This window comes from Pteronotus mesoamericanus, unplaced genomic scaffold (assembly GCF_021234165.1).
Source record: "Pteronotus mesoamericanus isolate MK-2021 breed Mesoamerican mustached bat unplaced genomic scaffold, CSHL_Meso_final contig_182, whole genome shotgun sequence".
NCBI classification, from domain to species: domain Eukaryota; kingdom Metazoa; phylum Chordata; class Mammalia; order Chiroptera; family Mormoopidae; genus Pteronotus; species Pteronotus mesoamericanus.
The window spans coordinates 30,243,610-30,261,638 of NW_026555078.1; the positions used below are offsets into that span (position 1 = coordinate 30,243,610).

General features: G+C 39.2%; 1 protein-coding gene across 1 annotated transcript in view; it reads left to right on the top strand.

Annotated features, from left to right (window-relative positions):
• Positions 1–18,029, top strand: part of SLC35F4 (solute carrier family 35 member F4) — a 151,087-nt gene that overhangs the window by 121,277 nt on the left and 11,781 nt on the right. The window contains exons 2-4 of the mRNA XM_054567508.1: positions 3,327–3,512; positions 7,839–8,136; positions 14,115–14,334. Coding sequence (XP_054423483.1) covers positions 3,327–3,512; positions 7,839–8,136; positions 14,115–14,334 — 704 coding nt within the window. The remainder of the gene's footprint in view (positions 1–3,326; positions 3,513–7,838; positions 8,137–14,114; positions 14,335–18,029) is intronic.

Below are 18,029 nucleotides of genomic sequence, written 5' to 3' on the forward strand. Positions count from 1 at the left end.
TTTAATCAAGTCAACTTGATTCTACTGATAGATAGTACAGCGAACTCCATTTTTCTATGTCTCTACTTATTTTTTTCCCAAGATTGAGAACCCCCCCAAAAAAAGAAAGAAAGAAAAGAAAACAAGATACACTTTTAGCATAGATGGAGAAGCCTGGGCTGTGGAACTAACATCTGCATCTAAGTTACACTGTTGTTCTGCTAGGTTCTTGGTAGAGATGCTATTTTTTTTTTTTTTACATCACTGCTTCTCAAGGTTCTGATTTGATTGCTTCAAGTGATTACTCACATAGTACATAACATGATGTATTCAAAGCTAAATTAAAACCAAGACGTCATTGCTATTTCAAGATTTTGTCTTCCATTTGACAGTTTCTACCTCCTTTCTGCCATCTCAGAAGCACCACAAGATATAGACTCCATAGCCCAGAGAAAAGGATAGCCTTTGTTCCCCAACCTGTATCAGCAAGACTAAAGAAACTCATAACTACAAGGATGAGCAAACACAAATGCCCCAGAGGGTAGTCAGAGCAGTCTACCTATCTCAGAGCTGATGTGTCCAAGTTGACTCTGATACTCTACTTCTGATCACCCCAGTTGCTCCTCAAGAAGCATTTTTGAGCTCTCTATATAGAACATTTTACCTGGTTCTTAGAGATAATTTTAAAAGTGTATGATATATAGATAACAAGAATAATTATGGGTATATGTATATACATTGATATATACACACATATTTCCTAGCTTTGACAATTGAGAAGACCTACATTCAGGGGTACTCGGCTAACAATAAACACACAGCCAGACATTGGTTTCTAAATATGATTCATCAGTGAAAAAAAATAGGGATCCTTGGAGAGATGACTGATTCTAGGAGTGGGGCAGAGAAAATAAAAGATGAGCCCAGGGCACGTGTAGTGCCAGAAAATCAGGAAGAGCTCCAAAAACAAAAGAATGGGAACATGTCAAAGGAACTCACAAATCAGTCTCCCAATGGTGAAAGATGAAATAATTTGAGCAAAAGAATAAACAATCCAAATTTGATCATAATTCAAAGTATACAAAAACATCCATGAGCCCATACTGATACAGATAAATGATTGAATAAGTAAAGGGAGGGTAAAAGACAAATCTTTTTCAGGAGAATTCCAAATAATATCCGCAGACAATTTCCTCCCAGAAGGTAATGCTTAACACATCCCCATTCCCCTCCCCAGAGTGCAGGCTGGACTCAGTGACTTGCTTCTGAAGGACAAAGTATGGAAAGGGGAGAAAGATTGTGGAAAAACCAGGTAAAGACTACTTTGACCAGGTAATCAAGGTTAACATCAGCAGTAAGTCATATCGGTAGCATAAAAGGACTGATATCTTAATGATAAGGACAATTCACCTCTGTGGTGTTCTTCCCCAAGACACAGGGCGCCAATATAAAAATGAGAAAAAAAGCATCTGACAAGCCGCAGTTTGAGGGACGTCCTACACAGTATTTCACGAGCACTTCTCACAACTGTCAAGGTCATGAGAAACGAGACTGAACACTGTCATGGACCATAGGCAGCTAAGGAGGCATGAGGACTAAATGTAATGTATCCTGGATGGGATCCTGGAACAGAAGAAGGTCATTAGTGATACAATTAGTGTAATCCAAATGAAGTTTGAAGTGTGATTAATAGTAATCATCAATGTTAATATCTTTGGACAAATGCATCAAGTGTATGTAAAATATTAATACTAAAGGAAATTGGATGAAGAGCATACGGGAACTCTCTGAATTATCTTTTCAACTCTTCGGTAAATATAAAATTATTCCAAACTTAAAAGTTTACTTAAAAAGAGAGAGAAGAACACAGTCTCTGACAGCAGGCAACTTGTGCAGACAGAGAGTCGGCATTCACACATGAGAAAGTGGAGTGTCGGGGCGGCCAGTGCATGACCGCTGTCAGCTGAGCTCGGACAGTCCAAATTCAAAGACAGTAGAGATGCACGGGATCTAATAGCGAAACCTGCATGGACCAATCAGAACTTGATCAAGATCTAAAGAGCTGGCTAGATTCAGAGTGTTCCAGATAGAGGAACAGCCCATCAAAGGCTTAAAACCTACCAGCACTGAGAGTAAACTGTCAGAACAGGGAAGCCGCTTCTTTGAAATTCAGGTTGGGGTAGGGGCTGGCGATGTATTTGGAGGTCCCAGTGCAAAATGAAAATGCAGAGCCCCTTGGTCTAAAAGCAGAAAAAATGGCTTTTTCCTTTCTTATGCTCTCCTCTCTCTCTGTCTCTCTGCCTGTGTGTGTGTGTGTGTGTGTACCTCTCTCACTCTGCATCATGGCACTTTTCTCACTATTTATTTAATGCCTGCTCCCTTGCACATGGAGATACTTGCTGGGTGAGTTCAGGCCTCCATAGGCACTGGCAGCCCCGCCCTGAGATCCCAGCACTCTGCATTCCAGCACCCAGGACCCTGTAAGATTGCTAAGGAAGGACAAAAGTGAAAACCCACCCAGGATGTAGGGAGACAAGACTACGCATGAACTGAAGCTCCACGCCCCCTGTGTATGCTCCATTATCTCATCGGAGGTCACTTACCAAAAAAACAAACAACAACCCCCAAAACCCCCAAACTGTTTAAAAGATAAAAGCAGTAAGAATTCCCAGGTGGCACCTATATGACACCTATCCTCAGGGGCATGTGTGGTGATGGTGGCGGCGGGGTCCTTCTAGCGCAGTGCCCTGTGTGACTGCACTGGTTGCAGGCCCATGAAGCCAACCTGGGTTGGGACTCGTGGCAGATTAATATCAGGATAGGAAGGGGCTTAGCCAGGGGAGGATCCTGAAGGCTGAGTTTTTGTCTAGAACAGTGGATAGAGGCCAGAGGTGATTGAAGGGACACATGAAATTGGATTTTAGTGATTAATCTGATGAAAAGTACACTGTGGATTTGATAGGAGACACTGCTGGCAGCTTTACCAGTTAGAAATTCAACGGGAAAGCAAACATAACATAACAGTTTGCTTTCCTTGAGGCAAACTATTAGATAATGTTAACAGTTCTGATTCAGAACAGATGTATCAACCCAAACACCATATTCTAATGTTCATTTCTAGTTAGTCGCTTTATCAAAAAAGGCCCTTTATCTTAGGGACATAGACCTTGCCAACACAGCATCTTCTTTTTAGAAGCTGCTTTTATAAAATTAAAAATGAACTCAATGAATGTTCCATGTGGACTGTGGTTATGGCTGGTTATGGCTTCCTGTGAAGGCATTTAATATCTGTTTCCAATATTTTCCTCCAGGAAGTTCTCAAACTGGTGTGAACTCTTTCTTCCCAGGTACTTCCAGATCATCAGTCACTCGATGTAAACCAGGAGCCAACTGCCCTAGTTCACACAGTGGCATCAGTAGACAGTTATCCCCTCTGTCTGTCACTGAAGACTCTTCTGCTCCTATCCTTGAACTTCAGAGCCGAGGACCTTCTGGAGTTTGTGGACACAGAATCGAGAGGCAGAACAGAGCAGGTAGGCTGGTGACTTTCTCTTAAGGAACAGTACATCCAGGTAACCTTCTAACCAGCCACAAAAGGTCTCACCATTGTCACAGAACCCAGAGACATTACCCACTGGATGCCTAGGAGTGGGTGAGGGGAAGGTTTCTCAAGTAGGACGAGAGGGAAGGAGGGAAATGTATAGATAAAGACAGTTCCTGACTTACCATGGTTTGATTTAGGATTTTTGTACTTTATGACAGTAGGAAAGTGATGTACATTCAGTAGAACCTGTATTTCAAACTTTGAATTTTGATCTTTTCTGGGGTTGTAATGTATGATATGATGTTCTTTCATGATGCTAGTAAGCGGCAGCGACTACAGTTCCCAGTCAGCCATGCAATCACAAGTGTAAACAACCAATACTCTACAGTGTTGTATTAAGCGCATTTTGACTTAAAAATATGTTCAGCTTAAAATGGGCTTATTTGGACATAACCCCATCGTAAGTTGAGGAGCATGATTTGTGCAATCTGTCAGTGGTGTACAGTGTAGCAGGAAAACTGAATACCAAAACCTATTGTTGAAGGGCTTAACTAACACATGGTTAAACAATGACATTTACAAGGTAACTAGTTTTCTCATCTTCACTGTGTCAAAAGCCAGCATCCTTTATCTCAGCCGTGGGGTTCAGCAATAGCGTGGTGTGCCCGTTCTGAAAGGAACAGAAACACCAGTAAAATCACAGGCTCCACTCTTGTCCTCTTCAGGACTGCTGGTCCTTGAAGCACTTGTAATTTTCACAGCATTACACCTCCTTCAGGACACTTCACTCGGTTCCTTAATCAGCACTTACTGATCAGGCAAGACCTTTAGCCTTTCTTTTCATCTGCCTGACCACTCCTGGGTTACCTGGGTCACTGAAATTGCTAGATAAATCTTGTAACTGTATTCATGAGTTTCCCAAAATATTTATCATTTTTAATGCAGCCAACCCCACTAACAGCCCAATGCTGTTATTTTTTGATGGTGGCCATCTCTCTGCCATCCCAGGAGGATGCTCTCAGGCCCCGAGTCCATACTTACTTCTTCTCATCATCTGACCACACTCTACCTTCCCCCACAGAGCAACAGAGTTGTATGCTAACAGATGCTTTCCCTTCTGTCTCAAAGTATCTGTTCTCTTGTTGCCCATTACCACCATTGTGAGGCCACCTGTGACTTGTATGCTTCTACCATTCTGATGTCCACTCCTTTTCCTGAACCCGGGATCACCCCTCTCCATCTCTCCCACTGGCATTTTCAATCTCTCCTTCTCCATTTGTTCCCTCAGCTTGGTGAGCCACACATTAAAATGTACTGCACCCCCAACCCCTTCAAAACAGCAACAAGAGCAAAAACAGCAAACTACTCCATGCAAAACAACTGAGTAGTGAAAAAGAAAAAAAAAAGAAAAGAAAAAAACAAAAACAAAACCAAACCAGAACTTTGAGAAAACTGGCTTTAAAAAAAAAAAAGAAATGACAATTCAAGGGATGTAGGTAGGGACAGAGTAAACAAAGGTATAAAGGAGACCTGAAAGCCTCTTCTAGGGCCCTACTAATTTAAGAAGAGTTTTGTTTTTTTTTTAATTTGAGGAAAGATATTTTTCAAAAAGTGACAATATTTTTAAATGATATGAACCCCAAGACTAAAATTTCTTTAAAAAGTGAAGAAAATGACATCTTAAATCTTCAGAAAATTTTAACTGGCTTTAATAAGTTGCAGTAATATGAGGTCTGTCCAGAAAAAGTCCAGCCATTATTAATATAACTAGAACAGTTTGTGTGACATTGATGCAACCTAGTAGCCAAGGAGAGTGGAGTGGAATGTGCATGTGTGTGTGAACAATGACAACTTCATTGTACTACTCAGTGAGAGCATAGACACCGTCAAATGAGCATGTGTATTAAGTGGCCATTGAATTCAAAATGACTGAGTGAGTAGAGCAACAAATCTGCATCAAATTATGCATTAAGCTTGCACATTCCTCTGTGAACACCATTTGAATGATTCAGAAGGCCGCAGCTATGGGCAAGTGGTGATTGGCAGCTTCATTATGACAACGGACTCACTCATGCATCATGTTTCATGCAGAGATTTTGGTGAAACATCAAATCATCTGTGTGGCTCAGCCCCTCTATAGCCCAGGTTTGGCACTCTGGGACTTCCGGTTTTTCCCAAAACTAAAATCACCTTTGAAAAGGAAGAGATTTCAGAATGTCATTAAGATTCAGGAAAATACAATGAGACAGCTGATGGCTATGGGAGAACTGTGTGAGGCCTCAAGGTACCTACTTTGAAGGGGACTGAGGCATCATTGTCCTATGTACAATGTTTCTTCTATTATGTATCTTCTTCAATAAATGTCTCTATTTTTCATATTACATGGCTAGATACCTTCTGGACAGTCCTCACATTCCTATTATCCCAGTTATCTGCAGAGAAGAATGTCCCAGTTAAATAAATATGCTGGTTAATAAAGACTTGCCCTATCTATCATATACAGAAAACAAATTTCAAAGACTCTACCGTTAAAGATCACATGGGATATAACTTACTCTTCTTGTGATGTTCAGAAGCCTCTTGAGGATACTCCAGAGAACCAAAGAAAAAAAGAGAAAAGAATAATAATCTGAAGAGCAGTTCACCAGACTTTTGTGAATGTTATGGAAATTAACCTTAGAATGAACTCCATGATATAGATATTATCACTGTGTGACAATAAAAAAATTAGGCTAGAAATAAACATATACTCAGGGCCATCCAATGGCAAGGTCAAGACTTACATGCATGTTCCCAAATTCCAATGGCCTTTGCTACTGATTTGTGTGGCTCCTATCAAAGTTTACAAAAATTGATAGTGTTCCTAGTAAATTGATCTTAATGATACCTATTTACAAAACCATGAATCTAAGCAAGACTATATAATAGTCAGGTTCAAAATAGAAAAATAAATGAGCTCTGGAGACTCAATCTTTCTATGGTACATATAGATGGTAAAATTAAAGAATTGGCAACAGTTAAATCTAGCTAACTAGCTCCTGGTAGTCTCTACAGGATTTGGTTGAATAGATGAATAAAAGTATACCAGTTTTCATCTGGAGGACTATGCCAGAGAATTCAATACTGTGTGTAAGTCTTGGAACTCATGGAATAACTGCTGTATTCATGCTTACTTTGTTTTTATTCCCCCAATGAAGAGTTCACTTTTCAGGTTTGCTACCCCCCTCTCCAAATAATTACGTCAGAAAGCCTTAGCTGGGTGAAAGTTTTTATCCCAGTGGGGCAGTCGGGCCTGGCTCATTAAGCCGTAGGGACATGTTCAGCAGGAGAGCCAGTAGGTTCTAGAGAAATAAAGTGAGAAACCCATCTTCCACTACTTGCAATATGTGGACTGTGCCACAAGACACAAGAGAATCCTGCAGATAAATTCTGCCTCCCTCCCCCCAGGATTTTACCATCTGAGACCTCAGCATGGGGACTTCTTCTACCATTGAACTTCCTGACATAAATTCATTGTGTTGAACTTGTTTTCTCTATCATAGGAGAAGGCCTTCATGATTTTTACTTTCAGGGAGTTCTGACTATTTTAGTGTGAAAAAATATGCTACTAAATATTTTTAGTAAATGTAAAAATACAAAGTAGAACTCACTGTGCTCCCAGAACTACATTAAATAATAACTTGTCCTCAGGTGGGAAATGACTTTGTGCAGTCAGGACTTTTTCTGTTCTTGGGACACATTGCTCTTCAACTTAATACTCATCTTTGCTGCAGTTTAAAAAAAACTCAGTGGAACATAACAACAAATACTTATTCCTCACTTACTTTTCACGTCAGGGCTACTTTGGGCTAGGTTCTACTTGTTCTCACACATTGACCACAAGAGCAGCAACTTTTTGGGATTTACCATTCTGGTCAAAGAGAAAGTGCAAGAGAGCTGGTGGGACCTTGTGATTCCTCTTAAAGTTCTTCTGGGAGGTGGCATACTTATATCTGCTCATGTTTGATTATACAAAGCAGGTCATGTGGCCAAAGCCAAAGTCTTTGTGCCTTGAAATATTCAATGCTCTTACAAGGAAATGGGTAGGGTACACTGGGGAACGGCATAGTATACACCAAGTTCATGAATATTCTCATGGCCTGGATGGAAGACAAAATTCATACTGTACCTTGCAGACCAGAGATTCTGGAAAGAACGTGAGCCACAGTTCAAATGATGGTAGAAAATAAAACCACTGGTGATTCCGCTGTCTACCTCTTTGATTGCTGTTTCATAACTCGATATCCACACATTTGTATTCCTGTCCTGTTTTCAGGGGATGATGGAACACAGATTCATCCTGAGAACAGCAGCCAAGAAAACAGAATCAAGGCTCGTTGCCTGTCCTGCACATCCATGGTTTTGAAGGCCATCTGGGGACTCTTGATCATCTTGTCAGTGTCATCATCTTGGGTTGGAACTACACAGATTGTAAAAGTTACTTATAAGAACTTTTACTGTCCATTTTTCATGACTTGGTTTTCAACCAACTGGAACATTATGTTTTTCCCAGTCTATTATTCTGGTCACTTGGCCACTGCTCAAGAAAAGCAATCACCAATGAAAAAATTCAGGTAGGTTTTATATTAAACGGCCAATAGGAAATGTCCTAAAATAATTTCATGCAAATGTGTATATTTTCATCTCTTTGGAATATTAATGTGGAGACACAGGACCTAATTGGCATCAGGAATGAACACTATCAAACAGAACAATTTCCCCCTAAAAAAAAATCATGAGTGTCTACAGCATGCCAGGCACCGTACTGGTGCTTTTGTATATCTTACCTTATTTAATCGTCACTGGGTGCTAACATGCACCTTTTACAGTGTTGTTATTATCCCCATTTTAGCAAATTTAGAACAGATATAGAAAGGTTAAATGACTTGTTCAGGGTTACATACTTATATAATGGCCCCTAATTTCTATCCAGACCTAATTATCTCTGAAAGTCATGTTTTAAAGGAACACCCAGACTTCCAATCAAGATGGAGGTATACATAAGTATGCTTTGGTTCCTCGTGCAACCACAGAAAGAATTACAACTAGACCTCAAAGCAAATAGAACTGTCAGAAAATCAAACTGTGTGGAAGTCCAAAAACCAAGGATTTAAAAATGTCACATTCATCCAGATGGGTGAGTTTTCTATAATAGGCCATGCTCCAAAGACAAGGAGTCAAAGCAGCTCTACCTAATACACAGAAACAAACACAAGGAGGCTGCTAAGTTGGGGAGACAAAGAAATATGGCTCAAATGAAAGAACAGAACAGAACTCAAAAAAAAGAACTAAACAAAATGGAGATAACCAGCCTCTCAGATGCAGAGTTCAAAACACTGGTGATCAGGGTGCTCGAAGAACTCATTGAGTGTGGCAACTAAATAAAAAAGAAACAGGAAGAAATGAAGGATACACTAAGTGAAATGAAGAAAAATCTGCAGGGAACCAACAGTGGAGGGGATGAAGATGAGATTCAAATGAATGATTTGGGTCATAAGGAAGAAGTAAGCATTCAACAAGAACAGCAAGTAGAAAAAAGAATCCAAAAAAATGAAGATACTATAAGGTGCTCCTGGGACATGTCCAAATGTACCAATTTCTGAATCAGGGATGCCAGAAGGAGAAGAGGAAGAGCAAGAAATTGAAAACTTATTTGAAAAAATAATGAAAGAAAACTTCCCTAATTTGGTGAAGGAAATAAGGCATTCAAGTCCAGGAAGCTCAGAGAATCCCAAACAAGGGGGAGAATGGGGGAAAAGGTATGGGACTAAGAAGCATAAATTGGTAGGTATAAAACAGACAGGGAGACATTAAGAATAGTATAGGAAATGGAGAAGCCAAAGAACTCATATGCATGGTCCATCGACATGAACCAAGGGTTGGTTGGGGAGGGGTGGATTTCTGGAGAAAAGGAGGGTACTGGGCAGAGGGGAACATTGGGACAACTGTAATAACATAATCAATAAAATATATATTTAAAAAAGAAAAAGAAAATTAACATAACAAATAAAATAAAGTAAAATAAAATAAAATAAAATACCCAGTGTCTCCAGGTCAGGAAAAAAAACTGTATTAATAAGGTTAGTTGTTAGAAAAAACATTTGCTCAATGTTCTGGACACTGTGGTGCCTAAGCAGATGGAATGACCTGATTCTATGCAAAGAGAAGTTTGACCCTGGAATACTTTGAAAGATACTGTTCTTTGCTTGCTAGGAGCACATGGAGACTTGTCTGTTGGTTTGCAAGCCATTAACTTGATGGAACTCCTAGTGGTTGCTCTGTGCTAAACCTGGCTTCTGCAGCCATACCTTGGAGAGCTTGGGAAGCTGGCAGGGCCAATGTCATCCAGCACTGCACAGCACTCAAGGAAGGAAAGGCAGCTTTTGGATCAAAGTTCCTTTGCTAACAGACAGCTTCTCAGAAAGGAAAAGCCCAGAGCTAAGGAATAACTTCTGAGACAGTCACTCTGATCACCAAGAAAACAACAGTAGTCAGGACGTCCATGGATGGCCGTGGAAGAGTGACAGCTCTTTACACTAGCTCATTGCTCCTCAGCTGAATGACAATCAATTTGCCTTGCAGGAGCCAAAATAACATTTCTTTCTTGTCCCTGTCCCCAGTGAAAAGATGGAATGACCATTATAATTGGTTCATTATAAGATTGTCCTTAAAAACATAACAAATTGTAAAAGGTTTATCTTCAACTTCTATTTTCTATCACCAGCTAGGAAGTGCCTGGGAATGTAAAAGTCACACTTTTACACTGGGAAAGTGAGCTCATTTTCCATGTGTGTCCATGAAAATTCAATTGTAGTTAAAGGAAAAAAATGATTTAAAAATAAATATGTTCTGGTTTGAAGGAAAGAAAAAAGCCTTAAACATGTTTGTGATTGTTAAAAATGCTTTGTATTTGATTCCCATCAAAATAGACATGATCTTGGGGCATAAGTTCTTTTCAAAGAGTGATATTTAATAAATGATTACAGAGGACATGATTACCAAGCTAAAATTCTTGTTTGAAAATACCTGCATGTACCCACAGCCCGTGAGTGCTACTGGGATGCTCCTATGGTTTAGACACATGCTGATACAAACAAAACTTTAGTGTGGGAAGTAGTAACTCAGGACGCCTCAGAGCAAGCTAAGTCAATATCGTTGAAGATAACACATTTACTCGACGCTGCTGCTGACAGAAATGTTTTGGCAATCCTTCACCTTCACATCTCTCATGTCGGACTAACTTTGAGTTTAGCAAAATCTGTGATTTGACAAGACTCTTCTACCTGTTTGTGGAGGTAGAGTGAAGTTGATCATTTCCAAAACCGAATCAAAGAGCTCTTATTGTCAAGCAGGAAACATTGCCTTTCAAGGGAATATTCTCCAGGGCCTCTTCCATGTGGGAGGTAAACACACTCAGAAGATTCTGGGATCCTCTATCTTTTTTTCCCTGTAGACTCATTAACACCGTCTGCCAAGAAGGCACTCCCCAACATTCTCAGGGCAGAAGGAAGGTAAAATAAAGTTAATGTGCAGGAAGGGAAACAGAATTTGTCCCGTAGCGTCAGACCCTCTGACTAGGTTCCTCTTTTCTTTTAAATGGTATGAAAGCATTTCCAATGTTTTTCTTACCACTAACATCAAAATAATTTTTAATAAAGTATCAAATCTACATGGTAACAGTTGTCCACTTAGAAGTTGTTTTTGATATTTTGACCATTAAATTTATATACTATCAAGAGAATTCAATCATCTCAGGTACATTTGAAATTTAAGAAAAAAAATTATATGCTATAGTTTGAACAGGGGTGTTTTCTTCAGGAAAAGAATCCCCCAAAAGCATAAAACTAGAGCCAAAGATACATTTGTCTATGTCAGGCACTGATAAAATGTGTTCAAGAAGTCACCTGACATCCAGAAAATGTTCAGTAATTAGTAGCTGCTATAATGATGATGATTGTAATTATCAATGTCCCCCAACTTCTAAGCTTCATTCCAAGTTTTTCTATCTGTCAATGTTGCTTGCTTAGAAATTCTGGTCCCATCATCCCAAGGAGAGACCCACTGTTATTTGCTTCTCCATAGAAATTGATTCTTTTTTGAATATTTGCATTTCTTAGCACTTTAATGTTTATATAGTGTAAGGTTCTACACAAGTAACCTGGTGTTTGAATGGAGAGCATTTTAAATTCCTGAAACATCAGTGACAAAAGGAGGGAAGGTTGGCAGTGAGAGAAGAAGGGAAAAAGTGGGGAATAAGATAGCCAATACCTGGGGGTGGGGTATGACCTAGGTGGAAAAAAAGAGTCTCTTTGGGGAAGGATGGGGCACCCTTCCTCAACACCACTTTGTGTGGGGGCCCTCCTGTCTATATATATATGCCTCCACTGGTCTTCTCTGTGGGGGCAGAACATTCACTTGTGTGCATACAAAGTCTTTGTGTGAGAGCACTCAACCTAGCATAATGGTGGGCTCTAGGAAGAACCATCACTGGCTAGGACCAGTGATAAGGAAAGAAATTCTTTAATCATATATGGGTTTGTTGTGGTTTTCCACAAATGTATATTTAAAAAGCATTTAGCCCTGGCCAGTGTGGCTCGTTGGTTAGAGGGTTGTCCCGTATACCAAAAGGTTGGGGGTTTGATTCTCTGTCAGGGCACATACCTAGGTTGCAGGTTCAATCCCCAGTCTGAGCACATATAGAAGGCAACTGGACGATGTTTCTCGCATTGATGTTTCTCTTTCTCTCCCTTGTACTCTCTCTCACTTTCACTCCCCCTTGTTCTCTCTCTAAAATCAATAAAAAATACTTTTTAAAATTACAGCATTCAGTAGCTGTAGATGTTAGGATTAACCTATAACTCTCAACTCTAGCTCTCTCTGGCAGACTCTCATGGAGCAGAAGCCTTTGAAAATACTGAATACAGTGTGGTGATTGCTGGGGAGAGAGGGGGTATAGAGGACTAAATGGTAATGAAAAAAAAATTCCATAAAGATTAAATAAAAAGAAGAAGAGAATACAGAATATGAAATGTGTGCCCAGGACATTCTGAGAAAAGAGCTACATGTTCCACACGTGGCTCTGATTCCAATATCTCCATGTTCATAGGGTTTGAAAGGGGCTATCTATTTTCCTGTGTGTGAGAGTGCGTGTAATTTCTGTTTCCTTTACAGAGGCTTTGCCTTTGGCTTATTTAGTGCTTTCACTAAAGTTTTGTCTCTTTCAAGGTAAAGTTTACCTTTGGGAAATCACATTTTCATTTTATGAAAAATCCTTCTTTTGGTTGTCTCCCGCATGAAAGTAAACCACTACACAGTTTCTATGTGTGCAAATTGCATTTTTAACCTCCCTGGAATCTCTAGTTTGCAATTCCCAACATCCTCAACAACATTTTCTATGAGGCATGATATTGAAGGCTACACACCTGTGCTTAGAGCCTCACTTTGTCACTCCTCCATCCATGAGGTCTCCCTGCTTCATGCATGTGAGGCAAACATTGCCAGAGACTACTTTGGTCTGCAATACTTTGATGTACAATTATTTCTCTTCAGAAAATGCTAGAAGAGAAACTAGTACCAGTACCATTTAGAACCATGTAAATGTATTTCATTAGAAATGTGCAAACATTAGTAACTAGTTGCTTTAAACAAGGTATTTATATTATTCTTGAAAATTCAATGCCTGGCACATGAGAGTTGCCCAATAAATGCTTGAATGTTCATGAACAACTGAGTGAAAAAAAAATAAACCTGATTTCTCCCAGTGACAAGTTTGTTTTCAGTCTATAGTCAAATAAGCAGTTATTCTATCACTTCTGTTATTGCCTATTTGTATTGCTAGCTTGAACATTTTGATTTAAATGGCTCCTTGGGCTAAATAACTAATTTAGTCACAAATAAAACAAATAAATGACTTAACTGAAGTGACTATATATACACAATATTACTCCAAAATGGCCAAATATTTGTATATAACTAAGTTATACCTTGTTGAGTTTTGTTTTTATTTTTACTTTTTTTTGTTCTGCCTTAAAACGCTAAAGAATAAAGAAATGAGTCAATTGGGCAGATATATTACAAAGAAGCATGGTGTCTTAGGAAAAGTAGAATCCCATGCTTGTCTTTACATGATATGTGAGGCTGCAAGTTGTCTGTAGCCTGTTCATGCAGTAGCAGCTATTTTGATCCTGCTGCACTCGTCCACTGGGAAAGAATCTTCGCTCTCTTTTAGTAGCTTGTAATTCCAGCAACCACACATTTCTGTATTTCTCTGGGCTTCTCTGAGAATGTTCAGCAGCAGCAAAATCGCTGCCCCAGTAACCTTGAGAGTGTATTTAGATAGGAGAGGCCTCGCTCTGTGTCTGGGGAGATGTAGGCTCTTTTCCACGGAATCCTTTGTGGCCTGGAGGTGGTAGGATTGGGCTCAATATGTTCCACAGATGACCAATGAATCTTGAGTGTTTTGTGGTCTTGCCTGGAAGTGGGTCTCAGGAGTTAGACAACACAAGATGTGTCACAACCGTACCTGGCTTATTAACCTCTTTTTCTTTCCTAGGGAATGCAGTCGAATTTTTGGGGAAGATGGTCTCACGTTGAAGCTCTTTCTTAAAAGAACTGCTCCTTTTTCTATTCTATGGACTTTGACTAACTACCTGTATTTACTGGCTTTAAAGAAGCTGACAGCCACAGATGTCTCTGCTCTGTTCTGTTGTAACAAAGCCTTTGTCTTCTTGCTGTCATGGATCGTCCTGAAAGACAGGTTCATGGGAGTGAGGGTAATGGCACGCTTGATTCAATGTGTGAGGCTGCCCTTAATCTTAAATCCTTGGCATCAGGAGAGTTGCCTTGTTTCATGGAATTTCTGTAAAACTTTCCTACTGGTTCTGAGTACAAGGGAATTTGAAGGTAGATTAGGATGCCCAGGACAGTGCAACATCATGAAAGGATAAAGAGATTTCCATTGGGCAGTCAGCTGATTTCAACAGGAGGCACTAAAACAGGGAAAATAAGATATTTTTTTATAAAATTAATGGTGTGATCAACTCCTTCTGTCCTCAGGAAAGAAGGGTCTGAGAAAATTAGCCACAGTAAAGGTTATGCTTCGGGTTTTTTTTCCCCTCAACATGTGTTGGGACAATCCCCTCATGTTCCCTCCTGCCCAAAGGTGGATTTAATTAATATTGGTGTAAGTAGACAAGATGACCAAATGGTAAGTAAAGCCACTGGTAATGTCACAATGCTGTTAAAATGTCTTTATATCCATGTGACTAATCTAGAAATGGAACCAAAAGCAACAACTTGTACTTTGGCATACAAATTAGTTGAACCGCATTAAACTTCAACCCACCACTTCAGTTCTGAGTTTATTCCTTCCAAAAGTAACATGGATTTTTTTTAAAAAAATTTTGTTTGCTTAGTCTATGTTAGATTGAGAGTCATGCAAATTTAAAGTCAGATCTCATTTACATAATTTGGCATGCCACCCTGATGATAACATCGAGGAACCAATTCTTTAGAAGGACCTCTAAATGAATAGCCTTTTCCCACAAGATAAACATCACATAATTCTTGGTCTCTGAAAGAGATGTCCAAGATTGTCATGAAAATGTTGCTGTTATTGCAATGATTCCAGGGCCCTTTCTGCCCTAAATGCTGAAGTTAATGTCAATACTAGAAAATTTATGATAGTTATAACCCTGAAAGCTTTTTTAAAAACTGTCAGTTAGCAAATCCTGGTTGTGTGTTGAGAGATGCTGCTCAGAAATACAGGACTCAAGATTGACATGAACAAGGAGTAGAAAGCTACGGTAGAAGACAAGATGAGAAACTCTGAATCAGTCCATGATGCCATTGGAATATAACCATACTCTCCACTAGCTTATCTTAGATTTGACACCCAAAGGGCTTAGCATTAAATTTATATGTGGAGCACTGGTGCTGGCTGGTCACCATTAGGTACCCTGACAAGTCCTTGAGAGCAGGGACTTCCTTATATTACTCACTGCCCCATCCATGATGAGCTACATGATTTGTGGGGTCCAGTGTAAAATGAAAACACAGGGCCCTCTTTAAAAAATTATTAATAATGCCAAAATGGCAACAGCAGAGCATTAAACCAAGAATGGGGCCCTTCTAATCATGGGATCCTAGACATCTGCCTAGGTCATGGGCCCATGAATCCAGCTCTGCGCCTCTCTATCAGAATAATTCAAGGGAAAAAGTGGAGGCTCAGTAGATATTTGAGGAAATAGTAAGTGAACTCATGTTTATGAGATCATACTTTTTTCTATCTACCTCCACCATGGAAGATCCATGAGAATTTGGAAGGCCTTTTCAGAAGAGGAGGAAATAGCGGAGATTTAAGACTTTTCTGCTCTCTTGGTGGCATCTGATTATCAAAAGGAAATCAATACATTGACTGTTAGATTGACCAGTGAGAAAATCAATTGCATTAGAGTGAATGAATGCATCTATGGAATTTACTGATGCAAGAGGTCATATCCAAAGAGGTTCAATATTTATCTGAGGTCTTTTAAGGAAAAAGTCCTCAACTGTATAATTTATTTGTAAATTGCAGATTTAGGAAACCTGTCTAGAGGTTACAAACCATTGCCATTTTAAAATTGGCATCTGTAGTGGGTTGAATGGTGACCCCCAATAGGTGTCCATGTCCTAATGCCAAGAACATGTGACTATGGCCTTATTTGGAAAATGGTCTTTGCAGATATAATTAATTTAAGGACCTTGCAAAGAGGGAATCATTCTGAGTTATCTGAGTGGCCCCTAAATCAACATCAAGTATCCTTATAAAAGATACACAACAGAAGAGACATACAGAAGAGGAGGAGGAAACAAGACCCCAGAGATTGGAAAGATGTGGCCACAAGCCCAGGAAAACCAGGACAGCCACCAGAACCTGGAAGAAGCAAGGAATGTATTCTCGCCTAGTGCTGCTGTTGGGGGTGTGGCTCTGCTGGTTTTAAACTCCTGGCCTCTAGAACTGTGAGAGAATACATTTCTGTTGTTTTTAGTCACCAAATTTGTATCATTTGTTACAGTAGTCTTAGGAAACTAATACAGCATCTGTGGTAAAAAAATGTTAAGTAGCCAATAAGAAATTTTCATAAGTGTATACATAAAGTAAGACATCTGAGATGGCAAAATGGTAAGCATGAATGTCAGGCATGCTGGTAGGAGTCAGATACTTTTCTTTTTAAATACAGGAAATGCTTCACTTCTCACTGTGAAACATTAGGAATGGTTTAATGTCATGTTTTGGAAGAATGTCAAGGTGTAATTCTAATGATGCCCATAATCAGGCCACACAGTGTGTGGAGCACCAGGACGCATTCAGCATTTTGCTTTTTGATTGTCTCAGCAATTCTTGTCCTCCCAAGACATATTGAGAACATGTATAATTAGGTCATTTCAGAAATTAAAGGAGGGCAAACAGAACTCTGGCAACATAGAAGCAGTTTTTATTGGCTACAACCATAAATAACCTAAAGCACAGCCTGTGAATGCCACCTCACTTGGGCTTCTCTTTTTTAAGTAGCTAACATAGTCATCAGATTAAAATTAGTATTTCTGACTGATTCTAAGGCTTCAGTAGTTTAGAAGCAAATCATTTTTGGATTATACTTCCATTTGCTTGACCCCAAGAATGATCACTTATGATGAAATACATGGCTTCCCCTACTTCTATTTTTTATATCAAAATAACACCATAGACAGAATGAAGGATGCCTTAAGTTATAATATTAGTAAATATGGGTTTACCTGGAGTACTGGTTGGCCAGAATCATCAATGTTCACATAAAAACTAATTTTGAATTATAAATAACTTCTTAATAGTTTGTTTCCTTGGAAAATTAATTGACTTATAGATAACAAGGTAATCTATTATACATTTAGTTTTCTGTTATGAAATCATTTCAACCAACTTTCTGGTAAACTTCAGTGTGTTATCAAAGTCTTTCATGAGTAGTTTCTTGCAGCTAATATATGATCATCCCATGGAAATTAGTAAACTTCTTTAAAAGATCATTTTTTTAAATTGCAAAAATGTTGGTGAGAATCCAGTTCTTGCAGCTTTGAAAAATGGGTGTTTTCCCATCTCCAGTATCTTGTCCTGTGTAGCCAGAGCTTTTAATCCATAAGAAGCAGAGAGACCACCTTAATTAAAAAAAAAAAAAAAAAAAGGTTTTCCTCAAAGAAAACAAGCTGCTGGCTGGTTGTTTTTTTTGTTTGTTTGTTTGGGGTTTATTTTTTCCCCTATGTCACTGGTATCTATTTCACTCCAATGAAAAGTAAATGTCATACTAGGAAGTTGGAATCTTTTCTTTCAGATCTTGTCCTTCCCTTATTTTTTTATATTATTAATTGAATATTTTCATTATTTTTTGAATTTCCTTGAACATAAGAAGAAAACTGGCGGGTGGTACATGGTTCAGCAGACCCCAGTCTTCTT